Source organism: Stegastes partitus, unplaced genomic scaffold (genome assembly GCF_000690725.1).
Source record: "Stegastes partitus isolate 25-593 unplaced genomic scaffold, Stegastes_partitus-1.0.2 Scaffold671, whole genome shotgun sequence".
NCBI classification, from domain to species: Eukaryota; Metazoa; Chordata; class Actinopteri; family Pomacentridae; genus Stegastes; species Stegastes partitus.
This window is the reverse complement of record NW_007578402.1, coordinates 296885-313524: the sequence shown is the minus strand read 5'-3', so window position 1 is coordinate 313524 and position 16640 is coordinate 296885. Positions and strand designations below refer to the sequence as shown.

Sequence of the window (16640 nt, the reverse complement as noted above, 5' to 3'; positions counted from 1 at the left end):
TGACTTTTCTTCTAGCTTCAGATGAGTTCGATTTTTTTTTTGTTTTGGGTGAAATATTGAACACATTTTTTGAATCGATTTCTATGAGGTTTGGTTCAGACATTTACGATGAACTCTAACAGGTCTGCCTTTTGGCCTATAATTACATACTTGACCTAAAAAGCAACTGGACTTCTCTTTTAGGTTCTTGAAGACCTTTTATCAGAACTGGAGAAGCCTCTTGGATGCAGAACCCAACAAAACCTTAAATAGGATTAAAATGATGTAAAAGTCTGATAATCTTCACAGACAATTATATAATCACAAAACTGCTGCTGCTGCTGTACTTTGGTGCTAATTAGCAAATGTCATTATGGTGAGTAACTAAATTAAGATCGCAAACACGGTAAGAAATCAGCATGTTGGCCGTGTCGCTGTGAGCACATTAGCACCGCATGCTGACGTTAGCATTTAGGGTTAATCTTGTTTTCTTGTCCTTCTGAAAGGGAATATCATCGTGCCGGTGCAGCTGACAGCTGTATCCGCCGACAAAGACGCCCCGAATAAGACGACATGATGTGACAGTAACGTTTTTTTTAAGAGGACATGTTTAAAATGGATTATTTCCTGGCTGAGACTCCCAGTCTTTTCATGTGGGTGTCAGGAGACTGACAGTAAACAGAGCGTGACATTGATTTAAAAGAAAAAAAAAGTACTACATTCAGGCAAAATTAAATAACCTGAAACTCTGACAAAACCAAATTAAAAATTCTTGTTTACTGTGATGGAAAATGTAGCTCGGAGGGTTCTTTTCACATTACCCAGAGCGCCTGAAGAGGAAAACCTGATATCTCCAGCTGTAATTACTCCTGTACTGTGTGCATATTTAAATGGGTATTTTGTGGTTTTTTAGGTAGAAGTAAGTGGGATCTCCGCGCGTTGAGTCACTTTGATCGTGACCCGAACCGCCAAATGCATCTGTTTCAGAGAGGAATGCTGCGTTAAGAGACCCACATACCTCCCATTACAGCTCGGATCTATCATCACATCACATGTCCTCTTACACACAGATAAAAACACACACACACACACGGCAGCTGTAGCTAAGTTTAGCCTCCATCAGGTCACGGTGGAATATTCAGCCGAGAGAGAAACACTGCCGGCGTTTTAACGACCATACGGGAGGATCTGACATCGAGTGGGAAAGATTAAAAACACTTTGCAGCTTCAAAAAGGCGCGAGGCCTGTTTTTTTTCTCTCTCGCGAGTAGCTTGAGTTTTGAACCGGCGTAACCCTCCCCGTGAAACAAACACACCCACACACGCCAAAACACACACACACACACACACTCGTCTCTGAGTGCGAGCCAGCAATCTATTCAGAGACGATGATCATAACTCAGAGCGAAATGTACTCTGCAAGAAGTGTGCAATAAAGCGATGCCGTTTGCATATTGATGTGCATGCGCTTGTGTACCGTGCAGACGGCGGCACGACCCAGAAGCTCGGCATTAATCAGACGACTGTAAACACTTGTAGCCCGATACCGCTCCTTCCTTCTTCCTCGCTTTCTCTCTCATCATCCCCCCTCCTATCGCTTGCATAAAAATAATAGCGTGACATCCCCGTGTGTGGTTCCGCCGGTCATAAAAAGGTTAAATGCCTCCCCGAAAAGGCCACGGCTTAGTGTAATACCAAAAGCAACGCGCTACTCCTGACACTTGTAAAATCTTTTGACAGCTTGGCAAAACTTCCCCGGCTTTTGATATGCACCTCGCGCCGAACCCGCCGAGCTGTGTCTGTGTTTCTATTCCTGTCACCATGGTGATGAGGGCACAGATAGGTGGCCGTTGCCCTGGAATCTTGGTGGCAGACTCCAGCAGCTGTATTTACCAATGAGTTCATCCGCCGGGATAGACACTAAAAACCCTGCCAGGCTCCCTGTCGGCCTGCCCGAGTGTGCGCGCGTGACCGGCGTGTTTATCCGCGCATCTGCTCGTTGGCGGCTGGTTCGCCGTGTACGTTCTGTGTGTGCATGTCAGATGCATGCATTTGGATGATACTCCCTCCCGGACGCAGAGGAAAGGGCAGCAGACGAACACAATGCCAGCAGAGCCGGGGTATCACAGGAGGAGACAGGAGGGCTTTGGGGACGGTCCACGTTTTAGGGTCGAACGGGGGGGGGGTGGGACACGGGATTGTGTTTGTGTGTAGGGGCAGTTATTAACCTCCCTATCATGGTGTCACATGCTCGCCGCTGCAGACCGAGCAGGACGAAAACACAAATGGAGAGAGCTCTGCGAAGGACTTTACTCCCTTTCTCCACTTCTCCTCTCACTTCCTCCTTCTTGCACTAATATCTAATATTCCCTTCATGCTCTCTGTGCAGCCTGTCAGCAACGTCTTTTCTAACCTCGCTCCTTGCTGCTTTTCCTGTTCTTTCTGCTTTTAATGCTTCCTCCACGCTGCCTCCTGACAGAGCTTTTACCTCAACCTGCTCCTCTTTTCCATCTTTCTAACAAGCTTTCTCTCCTCCCTTCCTTCACTTCCTCTGTTCTTGCCTCCTATCTTCTGGATGGATAACTACTCCCTCCTCTACAGCTCCTCGCACAGAACCGGACTTCTCTCCGGTTTCCAGCGCCTGCGCTCTGAGAGGAAGATGTGCGATGTTGTCCTCGAGGCCGGCGGCGTCGCCTTCCCGTGTCATCGTGCCCTTTTGGCCGGCTCCAGCGACTATTTTTGGGCCCTTTTCGGGGAGACGACCGCGGAGAGATTAGCGGACTCCGTTAGCCTCCCGGCGCTAACGCCCGAGGGCTTAGACGCCATGCTGGACTTCCTGTATTCAGGCTGGCTCAGCGTGTCACCCTCGACGCTTCCTGCTGTCCTGGAAGCAGCCAGGTACCTGCAGGTGGAGACGGCTGTGTCAATATGCGAGCAGTTCATGACTGATGGTTTAAACGCTGAGAACTGCTGCTGCTATGCTAATCTGGCTGAGCGCCACGCCCTCTCCGGTGCACTCGAGGCTGCCAATCAAACCATCGCCATGGAGATGGGGAGGTTGCTACAGGAGAGCAGAGATGATCTCCTCGGGTTGAACATCCAGTCGCTATCGGTGGTGCTTGACGCTGATGAGATACCTGGCGTCAAGGAGCTGGAGCTCATAAAGCTGGCTCTGGATTGGTTGGATGAGAACGGGCCCCTCCCGCTACTAAAGTCAAACCTTCTGCTGAATCGTCTCCGCTTCGGATTGGTTGCCCCGTCTGACCTCGCCGACCTCAGCCACGCCCACAAAGCCATGACCACGCCTTTAATCAGGAGTCAGCTGACTCGGGCGCTGGAGTACCACAGTCTGGGTTCAGCTCAGCCAATCAGACAGAGCAAACAGTCGACTCTCAGAGCGTCGCCCAATCGCATGCTGCTCGTGGGTGGCGGGTCCAGCGCCGATTGGCCAGAACAGCACGTGTTGGCGTACGATCCCAGAAGCAGGAAGTTTTCATCTCTGGCTGTGGTTCTCCCGCTGCGACTGAGAAACCCCTGCGTGTGCTCAGTGGGAGGTTTCCTCTTCGTGATCGGAGGAGAGGAAGTCAAAGAGGGAGACGAGGACGGGAAGAAGTCCGTCGCCGTGGCAACATCCAACCAGGTGTGGAGGTACGATCCTCGCTTCGACTGCTGGGAGCAGGTGGAGTCGATGCTGGAGAGGCGGGCGCAGTTCACCTGCTGCGTGGTGGAGGATGTTATTTATGCCGTCGGGGGACGACACGCTCACTCCTCGGTAGCTTCTGTTGAGTTTTATGACATGTCCACGGGAGCGTGGAGGAGAGGAGCAGCGCTGCCTCGACCCCTTTACGGCCATGCCTCCGCCGTGCTCGACAACAGCATCTATGTGTCAGGTGGTCTCCCGGGCAACCAGGGAGGCAGCATCCATGGCGGTAACCATGGCGTAAACAGGGAAAGCAGCAGAGAAGTCCTGTTCTGGGACCTCAAAGGCAAAGTCTGGGAAAAGAGGGCGTCCATGTCCATCGCCAGGTTCAGCCATCGCTTGGCAACCGCCCACGGCTACATCTACGCCCTGCTGGGGATGTACGAACCCTTCTGCGACATCGAACGATACGATTCAAAGTCGGACCACTGGACGCGCCTCAAGCCGCTTCTCACCGGCTCCTTCAACTACGGGATGGCGTCCACGGCGTCCGGGAACCTGCTGGTGTTCGGAGGGAGGAGGTGGAGCGACGGACAGGAAGTGATCGTGAAGAGCGTGCTGGAGTACGACACCAAGAGGGACCGCTGGAGAGAGATCTGCCAGCTTCCCAGACCTCTCACCGGGACTGAGTGCACTCTGCTGCCTCTGCCAGACTGAAGTGCACGATTACGTGAGATGAGAGGCCTGGTGCCTTAAGTAAGACAGTTTGAGTAGGTGCAATGTAGTCACGAATCGAACCCTCAGATTTCCAGGTTGCTTAACATTTAAGCTTAGGTACCTAAAATGTAGAAAGAAAGAAAGTTTTGTGGGCTATTATTTAGCACATCCAGTTACTGAAAGTGAATCCCACCGTGTAGACGAATAAAAACAAGCTTAAAGATCACCAAAAATGTCAAACAGCCACTAGAGAGAGGCTGATTTTCCAATGGCCAGAATGTAGCAGTAAGATAAGCCGTAAAACTAGAGCTAAAGAGAGCGATAGAAGAGATTTTTTAAAAGAATAAACAGAGGAGGAGGGGAGGAGAGTCAGTGGGAAGAAGGTAATTCTTTAAGTTTTTAGGAGGAGGAAGAAGTCAAAACAGAAGATAAGGTGGTGAAGGTGGGGGGAGGACATCTTTGAAACAAAAAAAAAAAATTGCAGATGAAAGTTCCAGCGTGTGTGACATTCCCGTTTATTCAGTAGTGGTGCATAAATTAAGTTTAGATAGAGAAATAGAGGCGAACCAAGGACACGGAATGACCCTTTTTTCTGGTTTGTTTTCTCGTTTCAGACACTGACAGTCAAATGCACAAAGAAAAAAGCTCAGTGAGAAATCTGATGCATGCTTTGTGGGTAATAGCTCGATCACCTGCTGGAGTTCATTATTCATGCACTTTTATGCTCGTATCTACTTCATCCTGAACACATACTGAGCTGTCAACGTAAACATTAATTATATTAAATATTTCATAACACATTATAAATTAATAGGATGCCTCAGTACATCCTGTCGTAGGAAAATACGTATGATGCATATTACTGTTTAAACATGATTGGGATTAATGTGTTTTTGTTTTTGCAAAGTTGAATAATTTAACATTCCAATTGGTGATATTATGAATTCTAATAAAAGATATTAAGAACCAATAAAGCAGAACTGCAAATGTGATTAGTCCTGCTGTGTGTTTACTTCATCTCCATTTGAATAACATTTAATAGCTTTTATTATGTGATTAAAACAATATGTTAAGTTGTAGTTATTTAATGACAGGGATGAGTCACTTTTTTTCCCCCTCACACTATTTTAAACATTTTAATTCTATCACATGGATATATTAATGTGTAGTAAATACTCTATATTATATTTGCAACAAAATTGATATAAAAAACTTCTACATTTGGGTGAAAAGTTGCATTTTAATTCACGTTTATGAGTCAGCTTCCCGACCAGAAAAGCAAAAATGAGCTGGTTTAGTGACGGTTTGCAGAAACTAAAAACATCTCTCCCGCTTAAATCATCTAATATTTAGTTGTTGTGTTGGAAAATATCTGTTTTTTTGATTAAATGTCAAAGATGCAAGCTTGCATGCATAAAATCTTTTGGGAAAAACATAACGATGACTCCCAGGGTGCATTTTTTGCTTGAGACGTCCAATCGCTGAGCTCAAAATAGTGCAAACAAACAGAGGCGCTGATGGCTGAGGCTGGGAGCTGCTCAGAAAATTTAAAAACTTAATCTACAGTTCATATTGATTCACTTTTAAATTCTGAGTCACTTTTGATTGAATTGAGCAGCTGTGGTGCAGAACAGTTTGGCTGCCCGGTAATGAGACTATTGAACCGAGGAGGAGGAGCAGAGTGGAGTTTCCAAAACAGAGGAGCTGTTGACAGCGATGCAAAGTAAATTTACTCATCTAGAGTTTTGAGTTACTTGTTCTTTACTTGAGTATTTTTAGTTTATGCTGTGTACTTTTCACTACATGTCAGATGACATTATTGTACTTGTGACTTAACTATATTGATTTGACAGCGTAAACTACAAATTAGTTTTTCAATTGAGACATTTGGATTTTTAATGTTTTTACATAATCAAATTTAACCACAGATTGCACATAAAAGATGGATGAAGTCTTCATGTCTGGTAAGTTAAACCTATGTGGAAGTGCATTAAACCTGCATTCTCTCTAACAGCCAACAGGTGGCGACTCCTCTGGTTACAAAAAGATTCCACTTGTATTCTCACTGGATTTATTGCCTCAGTAAGCATTTTCCTGATGAGTTTATGGTCTCAACTGCTAGTTTCAAGACTTTTTGAATACAGTATGATGTTTGTTTTGTAAATTATGTTCCCATTTTGAGTAAAATAGATGATACAGGAAGGTATGTTTTAGGGTGTGATAACCTTGTGATTGATAATTTTATATAAAAAAAAACATTAAGACAACACATTTCAACCACAAATTGCACAGAAAAGATAGATGTGGCCATCATGTCCGGAAAGTTCAGCCTATGTGGAAGTGCGATAAACCTGCATTCTTTCTAACAGCCAGCAGGGGGCGACTCCTCTGGTTGCAAAAAGATTCCAATTGTAAAGAAGTCTGAGGAAATGACCCTACTTCTCAATAGATTTATTACCTCGGTAAACATTTTCCTGATGAGTTTATGGTCTCAACTGTTAGTTTGAAGACTTTTTGAATAGAGTATGATGTTTGTTTTGTAAATTATGGTCCGATTTTGAGTAAAATAGACGATATAGGAAGGTGTGTTTCAGGGCGAGGCTACCTAGTGATTGATAATTTTACATAAAAACATTAAGATAATAAATGTCAACCACAAACTGACCATAAAAGATAGATGTGGCCATCGTGTCTGGAAAGTTAAGCCAACGTGGAAGAGCGTTAAACCTGTATTCTTTGTAACAGCCAGCAGGGGGCGACTCCTCTGGTTGCAAAAAGATTCCATTTGTATTCTCACTGGATTTATTGCCTCAGTAAGCATTTTCCTGATGAGTTTATGGTCTCAACTGCTAGTTTCAAGACTTTTTTGAACACAGGATGATGTTTATTTTGTAAATTTTGGTCCCATTTTGAGTTAAATATATCATAAAGCAAGATATGTTTTAGGGCGGAGGTATCTTGTGATTGACAAGTTGAATACAACACACTGGTAAAGATGAAATCAATGGCTCACAGCAAAATCGAATATTAGAGAAAACATTTATCCTCTCCCATTGAGATACAAGCTGCAGAATAAGTACTTTTATTTTGTTGATACTTCTGTACTTTTACTTCTGACTTCAGTGCTGTTATTGTATTTTCAAGGTGTGCTGTTGGATATCTCCTTCTGTCTTTTCTTTTTTTTTCTTCCTTAGTACAGCAGCTGCTCACCAAATCAAAACACAAAACCACAAAAACACCTTCATCCAAATGACCAAAACTTTATTGATCCGCCCTCATCTTCCAACAGAACACGCAGAATTGATCACGTAAATAAATACTGTATCTTTAACCATAATTTATAGGTTGAACATTAAACAATCTTTACTCAATGTGACATGTCTGTCCAAAAACAAAAACAAAACACAACACAAACAAAAATAAAGATAGAATTAGAGAACATCATCCAAGACACTTAGTTTTGCACTCTATAAATAGAGATCTAGTGTATCTAAAGATTTCAAACACAAAAACAGAAAAAGGAATACTGGTTTTTATCTACAACAAAGACATGCTACTACAACCAACCACGGGCAGCAGCATAGAGAGCATTCAAACCGAGTGTATGGTGTGCTTATTAGTGCGTATTCGTGTGTATTTGTGAGTACGATTGCTTTCATAGTTTTTAAATGCAGTGTCTCGGAGTCTTTTGGCAGCAGCGTACAAATAACAAACTAATATATTTCTTTTTATTAGATCCATATTTCAGTTTCTATGCAAATATTTCTTCATATTCTCTATGTGACATGCAGAACGCAGAGAGCCAAACGGCCTCCGAGGAAAAATCCACCCTTGGAAAAACTTTTTTTCACTGTAATATAAAATATAATAAATCTTGGAGTTATTTTTATGATAAAAGGTTTATTTTATGTGCTTTTTTTTTTTTTGGCTTTAATTATTTTTTGTGCTTCTTGGAAAGCTTTGCTGAGCGGAACCAGAACAACTTTTCCACTCTCGTAGTGAGGATGAGGTTGCCCATTGAAGGCACTGGAAAAAGATCACACATGGCTAAATATTATCACTGATGCCGTCGCTGCACTGAACACGTGTGCCGACTGTTTGCGGATCAGACGCTGCGCCGCTTCGCTTTCACACAAGAATAAGTGTTGTGGAGATCCATGCTGCAAACGTAAAAACTGACCCGTCTTTTATTTACATTTTTGTGTCCTTGAACACAGAAATGGTGCCATAAAGTGTCAATTCAACTACCGAATACATTGAATGACAATTTTGCATAAACATCCCTCTCAATTCGGGGACTTGATCATCATCCTTGCAGTTTATTTTGCCCAAACCAGTTGCTTTATTCCTTACAGAGTCTGTTAACTGACACATGTTGGAGAAACTCTGTGAAAAATTTGAAGTCTTCTCAAATCCCTACATCATACGAGCACTAAAAAGTTCAATCCTGCAGCTAAATCAGCTCTGCAAACAGTCAGTCACGTATTTAGTGTAGCGAAAAGCGCTAGTTTGGCTTCCTTAAATCTGAGAAGATGCTCTCATGGCCTTGATTTTCCGTCAAATGAATTAGCAAAGAGTTAACGGGGGGCCTCTCCTCATTCTCTCCTCACATGTACATTTCTTGACCGAAGAAGCTTTGGTAACGTAAGTTCTAAAAAGGAAGATCTGCTCATTCATGTTCTGTCTCTGTTCCTCTCAGTGAACGTGGGATATCCCTGCTGCTCAGCTCTCTTCAGCTTTGCCACCTTGTCTTGTCCAATCTCAATTTCAGCATCGCTACTCTCGTCCAATCATCCATCTCGCTGCTCTCTCTGTCGCTGGTCCTTAAGTTCATTGCAATTCTGTCGCCTTCTCTTCCACGCTGTTGATCGAGCGTCCTTCCTCCTCCCCGTCTCCACCTCGTCCACGGTTTCCATCTCAGTCGATCTCCATCAACAATCTGCTAACGCCGCTAGCATCCCTACTCCAGAGGTCCTTATCTCCAACCTTCACGAAGGACTTTATATTGTTAGATCTCTCATTATTAAAGCATCTACTCGAATGTAGACCCTCTACGGTGGAAATCAAGTGAACCATGTGACGTTAATGAGTGAAATGAGCCACCATGACTGAGCATTTCTACCTTGAAACTGCAGCGTTTCGATGGTAACAAAATCCAACCTAAAGAACCAATGTTGTAAATTTGCCAGGTGGGGCTTTCGGTTTCATTATTTCTGGTTCACGTATTGCTAAAATACTCCCAAAATAGTTTTCATTTTAAGGCAGAGAGGGATTATTATCATGGAATAAACTTCTAAATATGGAACTTTGGTGCACAAAGATGAGTTTGTAGGGATTAAGTCAACAACCTGAGAGTAACTTTTACTATGATTATGTGATAGTTATAAGGGAAATATTAAACACGGGGTTGCAGAATCAGTTAGAAATAGTGGATAAGTCATGTTTCAGAGCTCGGGCGTCCCTGCAGGAGTCATGAAATATCCAAACATGGGCGCTTAAATGCGAGACGCGCCGCCAGTAAGTGTTTGCAAACCGTGTTAAAGCGTTTTAGGGTGGATTTTTCCTTCCTACTCCAGGAGAAGTGTGCATGCTTCAGGTCCAGCCCAGCACAGAACGTAATTCTACCAAACCAGCACGAAGAAAAGTCTCTAAAACTAGATAGAAAGTGAGACTATTGGATTGTTAAAAAAAAAAAAGACCTCTGCTTATTGTTGTCCGCTGCAACACTCACTGTACAGTAAATATCATCATAGACGTCAAGTATAAGGCTGGATAGAATACAACGTGTGTCACTCAGTGGCTATTAGAGGCTGTCTATGAGACGCTGTGCAGTCGGTAGGAACATGGCACAACAAGCTGGATGAAGAAACTACTCTGTAATACCACTCTGATGATGAAGGTCGTCCACAGCTTCTTTATATGGCGTTTCCATGGCGAGTATTTGAGATACAGAGCACAAAAGCTAACATGTAATACTTAGGAATCAGCGTATCGTCCGCCTCCGAGCCAGCTGGAGTGGCACAACCAATCAGCTCGTGGACTGATGCGACGTGAGGGTCTTCCTCCGAAAGCCGTCGTGTTGCACTTTGTTACGCCGCCCAAATCCTAACCCCCCGGCTCTCGACACAGTCCGTCGCTATGTGCGCCGATGCAAATCTTTTTTCTCTCCGACTGCGTGAAAGCGTCGGCCGCAGCTTTGTGTGGTTTTTTTTTTCTCAACTCGTGCGGGTTTTTTTGTCGTGCGCGTCAGACGTGCGTCTCGATGTAGGAGTGCGTGTGGGAGAGCGAAGGCGTGAGCGGCGGCGGCCCCGGGTCGGATTCGGCGGGAGAGTTCGGCTCCTGATTGAACAGCTCCTGATAGGCTCTCTTCCACTCCTGGAACTCTGCCGACGACAGCTGGGGATTGGCCAGCAGCCTGTCAATCAGCGCTAGCTCCCCCTCCCTGTCCTATGGGGATGCAGAAACACAGGAGGGGCGGGTCACTTTTTAAAAAAAATAAATACTCGTAATTACGATTCCTTAAAACGCAGACACACGGAAAGCAAAGACACACACTGAGGAGGAAACACTAAGGTTTGGGGAGATTTGATCGTCTTAATTAAGAGATATGGACACGATAATCACCCGTTTACATGGTTCTTTAATTGTTTTTATAGTCTGTGCATTTAATTGAAGTATATTTACATAACTCCCATGTGCACACATGATTAATGTATGCTAAGTATGCTATTTGTGGCATAATGCAGTCTAATAAATGCAAATAATCGATGCATGTACACTTAAGTGCACTTGACTGTACTATCTAGAGACACCATTACGACTAAGCACATCTGTTTTTTTTAATGACGCTGCACAGACATGCTAATTTAATACATATTTAAATCCACCTCAGGGACAACTATAAAAAGCTAGTAAAACATTAATGCTTTTGCGGAGTACAGCATTATATAAATACACTGTAAAACATATGAATTTAGCGAAATCAACTTACTTCTGTCAGTGTAAATATACTTATTTGACTAATTTCAACCTAAAACGTCTCATTTGAGTTTCTCTAACTTGAATCATTTCGACTTAAAACGGTGAGTTCAACGAACAAACAGCTGAGAGTTCATTCAACTCATTAAATTAAGTTCATGAGAAGCAAATGAAGCACATTATCACACTTTAATAGAGAGTCTAAACTCTCTAGAGACACCGGAAATTTGTTGTTTGTCATGAATACATGTGAAATTAATCACATCACATCGTGGTAAGAGAATTCTGACTCTGATAAAGGTCAGTGTTGGATTTGTCTCTTGCCCCTATAGGCTAATAATAATCCATCCCACCATCACGGGAACACGTTGTCTTTGTGGTGACTCTGGTCTTAAATAGCAGAGACAGCTGTAGCGTCTCCACGTTAATCCAAGAACAAACTCTTTAAACTGGAGAGAAACCCGTTGACAAAACCAGTTTTTTTTTTTCTTAGATAACAACTAAAGTGTGTTATGAAAAAGTACAGAAGTATCAAAAACCCTAAAATCCACTTAAAGTACCAAAAGTAAGAAGAATGACCCATTTTATAATCTACACAGTATGATGGCACTTGTAGCTGCAGTCAGGTGTAAACATGACGACACGTTTAGAATCATACATCATGAAGCACGAGTTGTTATATTTTAGATTCTAATTTGAAACTGTAAAGTGGTTAAATGTAGAACATGTGGTGGAATGAAAAGATGGTCAAACTCAAGCACGTATTTTAAAACTGAACAACACTTTAGTAAATGTGCTCTCCAAACGATAAAGAGAGCTTCATCAATGTCTCTTTTTTTATAACGAGGTAATAAATGGATCTTTGTTCAGGCTATACACATATATAAGAATGGATAAGTATTATTATTTATTTACTAATGGTTATTATGAACAAACATCTGGTTTGCCAGGTTGTAAAAAATCCAATTTTTTTCTTCTCTGGCTTGATGATTGTTTTGTCCTTTTAGCTTTTTAATGAACTTGTTCAGTTACATTCCTCAGACATTCATAAGAGGCATTTTTAATTTTTAATAGACGACTCGCTGTCGGCTCTTTTGACAAACTTTTGACCCTCAGCTGATTATTTTATCAGTGATGGCTAATTAAAAAAGTGATTTCACAGTTTTCGGGCTAAACTAAATGATTAAATGTTTGTCTGTGAGTTAGCAAAAGCTAAATAAATAATTTAGGAACCAATTATCTGACAAATGTTTGCTGAAAGCCGGGACATTTCTCTCCGCTTATTCATCGAGCGGCAGTGTTCCTAACTGCAGACTCAGTCATTTATTACTACGTATATTACTATTACGGGCTACTTTCCTTATTTACTGAGGACATAAACTGTTAATTTTACATTTTGTGCAACTAAAAAAATCAGTGACGAGTTGGCTGGATGGATTAGATTCCCCACAATTCAATGATTAGATTCATTTTATGGAACATCTCCATTAATCTTACACATAGAGGTCTAAAATTTCACACAGACGTGGTCGACAAGATGCAGAAGGTTTGTGGTGATTTCCATGAATCTGGCATTAAGCACCACCAAGTTATTGATATTTAAATGTGACTTTTTATGCATGAGGACCAAAAAAAAAAAGACTTTTTTGAGCTACATTTGAGGCAACATAGATTGCTTTGTGTTTCAGCCACATGCTAATCAAGCACATTTTAAGAAATTAGAAGAAATTAGCTTTCAAATAAAGTCCCACACATGCAAGTTGACCTCACAGCTCCTCTGTTAAACGCTTTTCCATTTTCATATATTGCATCGTACATGGAAATTGCATAAAAATGTGTGGATTTTAAGAGGTGAGCATATAAAACAGGCCAAAAGAATACAACTGAGTGACATTTTAACTACAAAATGTGTCAGATAACATTAATATTGTTGTGTTTTCTCACTTTCTAAGCTCAGACTGAACCAAATCAATCAAATCAAACTCCCAAAAAACTGATTTCAACAAATTATAGTTCAGTCGATGCCAGACAGTGATATTATATCAGCATGTGTGAACCTCTTCTATCATCGTTTTCATCTGCTGCAACACAGAAACTCTGCATCGCTGTCCAGAGTTGTTGTTTTGGTCTAATTTTAAGACAAAAAAAGAGATACAGAGAACAAAACAAAAAAAAAAGCATGTCTTTGTTGTTTCCACAGCAACCACTGCAGATAGTACCTGAGCACACAACTCCAACCTCATCACTGGGAAATATCAAACCAGAATCACTTTGCTGTGCGTTATTTGACCGAGAAACTTTTCATCCAAACTCCCCCCAAAGCTTGGTATCTTCCTTTAAAGAGACGCCAGACAGGGAACAGACATGTAAGCTCCTCCAACCAACCAACCAACCAACCAACCAGGCAGGCAAAGCCACAGATCCAAAAAAACACAACAACAAAGACAGAAAAGAAAGCTACTGTAACTACAAGCGACAAAACCCCTGCGCCCTCGCCAGGAAGCAACAAAGATACAAAACTCCAGAGACACAACAACAAAAAAAAAAGGCACCCAGCCCGGGAAGCATCACCACAGACGGCTGCTTGACATCTGAAAAACAAAAAAACCCAAACCCAGGAGACAGACTGGGACAGATGACGGCACTAAAACCAACAACACAGACATGTTCCAGCGTGTGTGTGGTCGTGCGGCTGCAGAAATTACCGCCGCACATGTCTTTTAATAAAAATAATTAGGGAGCGCCGGTTTATCCGCTGTGAGGTGCGTTCGAGTGTGTGTGGATGTGATTAAGCCTGTGGACCAGCAGTAATAAACTAACGATAAGGTTAATTCTCTTTCGGCGCGGTTTGAGATAACAAAACTGGAAAGATTTGAGTTTTAGGAAGGCGGCACATGACCCCATCTGAACCGCACCAGTAAATTAGTTTAAAAGAAGCCTCACAGTGGAAGGTGTCTGGGAGCAAAGGATGGGCAGAACAGGCAAAAGGTAGGACCAGGAGGATAAGATGAGATATGGTGCTGCATTTATTGCTATTTGATAGAAAAGGATAATAGTGACCTTTAGCTAAGCCCCTCTCTCAATACTGGCTGCTGCTACATCTGACAAAAACAGTTTGTTTGGGTCCCTGTCGGCTACAACTCCTCGTCCAGCGCTCCATTTTAGCTGTTTACCACTAATTGTTTTAGCTGTAATGACAGTTTTACAACTTAATATATGTAACTATTTAGCCAGCTGAGCCAACCTTAGCTTTGAGACGTGGCTAAACGTGTTTTTTCATTTTTGTTACATGCTTGATATCATGCCAAAAGCTACACGTTCCAGGTAAGAGGTCGTCACCAGGTAACAACAATGTTCACACGTTTTTGCTTTAAAATAGCAAACTTTCACTTTTACCATATTAAGAGAAAAAGCTGTTGAGATCATGACAACAAGGATCCCAAAAAGCGCCTCACTGACTGCTGCAATGATGTGTCAACATGGCCACCATATTGGTTCAAGAAAGTCGCATCTTTAAATGCATGTATGCAATTAAAATATACTTTTATTCTGCGTTGGAAAATGGTTTCCATTTTTTTAAATAGTTTTTTGGAAATGTGCAAAGACAACGGATGACAAATAAATAATCTCAGGTTAAAGATTACATTTATGTTGGCATTTTTTGTATTTAGTTTTTCTACATTTGATGGTAAAATTACACTTTTTTTTACTGTATTTAAATATTTTTCATGTATATTAAGCATCACAAAATGGTAAACCATTTCATTTTTTATTGGTTATTTTACAGATTTGTCTTCTGTTTTTCAGAATTAACCAATATCTAGTAAAACAAAACAAAAAACAAAACAGGATGAAGTATTTATTTACATGTTGACTTAAAAAAAAAAGAAGAAAAAAAAAGAAGAAGCTAAAGCTGAACATAATATCCACAATAAAAATCTGTATTTTTCCAAACAGTACTTGGTTCTTTCATAACGTGAGACCATAAAATTAAAGTCTTACTTTATTTAAATGAGTTAAAGTATCATTATTTTACAGATATTTGCTGCTATTTTCACAATTTTTACAGTATTTGCATGTTTTTTTCTGGCACCTTTGCTGCCAGATTTTCAGTTGTTTTTTTTTTTTTTTTTTTTTTTTACAGTGCACCTACTAACAAGCATGCTGACGATTCCAGCTTATAGTGTCTATTAAAATATGAGTTCCAGATACAGGTGTCTTTATACTGTGATCACTTGAGACACATTGACTGTACTCAGATTATCTTTATTTTACCAGCACCAGCTGGCTTGTAAAATGCTGACCTATTTATGCTCATATCTTTAATTAATTTACATCAATTTGTAGAAATCAGTTTCACTTTGATATGAAAGAATCTTTTTTTTAAAGTAAATTCTTCTCACTAAAGTCAAATTAAATTAACTACGATTCAATTTTGAAAAGAAATAAAAGGGGAACACTTAGACTTGAGGTAAATACTCTTTTAAAGGCACTGTCCAAACTTTAAATTGCAGCTCTGTGCAGCCTTGATGTAAAGAGGAATAAAACTGGACAGACTTGCTCTGCGTAGCTGCAGCTCCTGAGCTCGGTTACAGTTTGAGGGAGGGGCTTAGCGACGTCCTTCCACACCGTCGCCAGCTTTTGTGTGCATGTGTGAACGTCCTGCTCGTGCGTGTCTTTGTGCGAACCAACCTTCAGCGTGGATGTCAGTATGCGCAGGCGGTGCAGCCGTTCGTTGAGCTGAGGGTCTGCGGCCCGACGCAGGAACGACTGCCTGAACTCTGACTGACCTTTGGCCTCCGACCCGCGGCCCAGAGGACAGACCCCGCCCTGCTCGCATGCACGAAACAGGTCGCCCAGGGACGCACCTTCACTCCCACCTTCGGCACAAAACAGAGAACTCAGTTTAAACTCTCCTCCATCACACGCGCCGCAGAGATGAGTTATATCTCTGATCAGCCACTGGAGGACAGCAGCACACCTCCGCAGCCTAATGACTTGTGTTAGTGAGATTATTAATGATGATTAAATCACTCTGTCAGCCTCAGGGACCTCGTCTCCTCTCTGACAGCTCCACGTCCTCCTCCACTTCATTATTCATTGTTCAGGCTCTCCTCTTACAAACCTTAAAAATACCACCTGATTAGGAAAATCACTCTTATTGACTATTTTAGTCCTTCCTTGGTGCACACCGGTGGCGGCGGCCTCACCTTGGCAACCAGAGCGGCGCGCTCTCATTAGCCTCATTAGATCAGTTTGTGACTGTGTTACTAGATACTGATTTAAACGGATATGTGTCTGCCTGAGAGCACTTTAAAAAAAAAAAA

The 16640-nt window shown here is 42.0% G+C and overlaps 2 protein-coding genes across 2 annotated transcripts in view; one reads left to right on the top strand and one right to left on the bottom strand.

Annotated features, from left to right (window-relative positions):
• Positions 1-2073: 2073 nt before the first annotated feature.
• klhl34 (kelch-like family member 34) lies at positions 2074-5327 on the top strand. The gene has a single exon (XM_008290406.1). It carries the CDS (start codon positions 2554-2556, stop codon positions 4333-4335), a length of 1782 nt encoding a protein of 593 aa, XP_008288628.1. The 5' UTR covers positions 2074-2553; the 3' UTR covers positions 4336-5327.
• Positions 5328-9639: 4312 nt separating this feature from the next.
• cnksr2a (connector enhancer of kinase suppressor of Ras 2a) overlaps positions 9640-16640 on the bottom strand; it is a 70354-nt gene continuing 63353 nt past the window's right edge. The window contains exons 23-24 of the mRNA XM_008290405.1: positions 16006-16193; positions 9640-10782 (exon numbers count right to left, since the gene is read on the bottom strand). Of these exons, the coding sequence (XP_008288627.1) occupies positions 10582-10782; positions 16006-16193 (389 nt within the window). The 3' untranslated portion in view covers positions 9640-10581. The remainder of the gene's footprint in view (positions 10783-16005; positions 16194-16640) is intronic.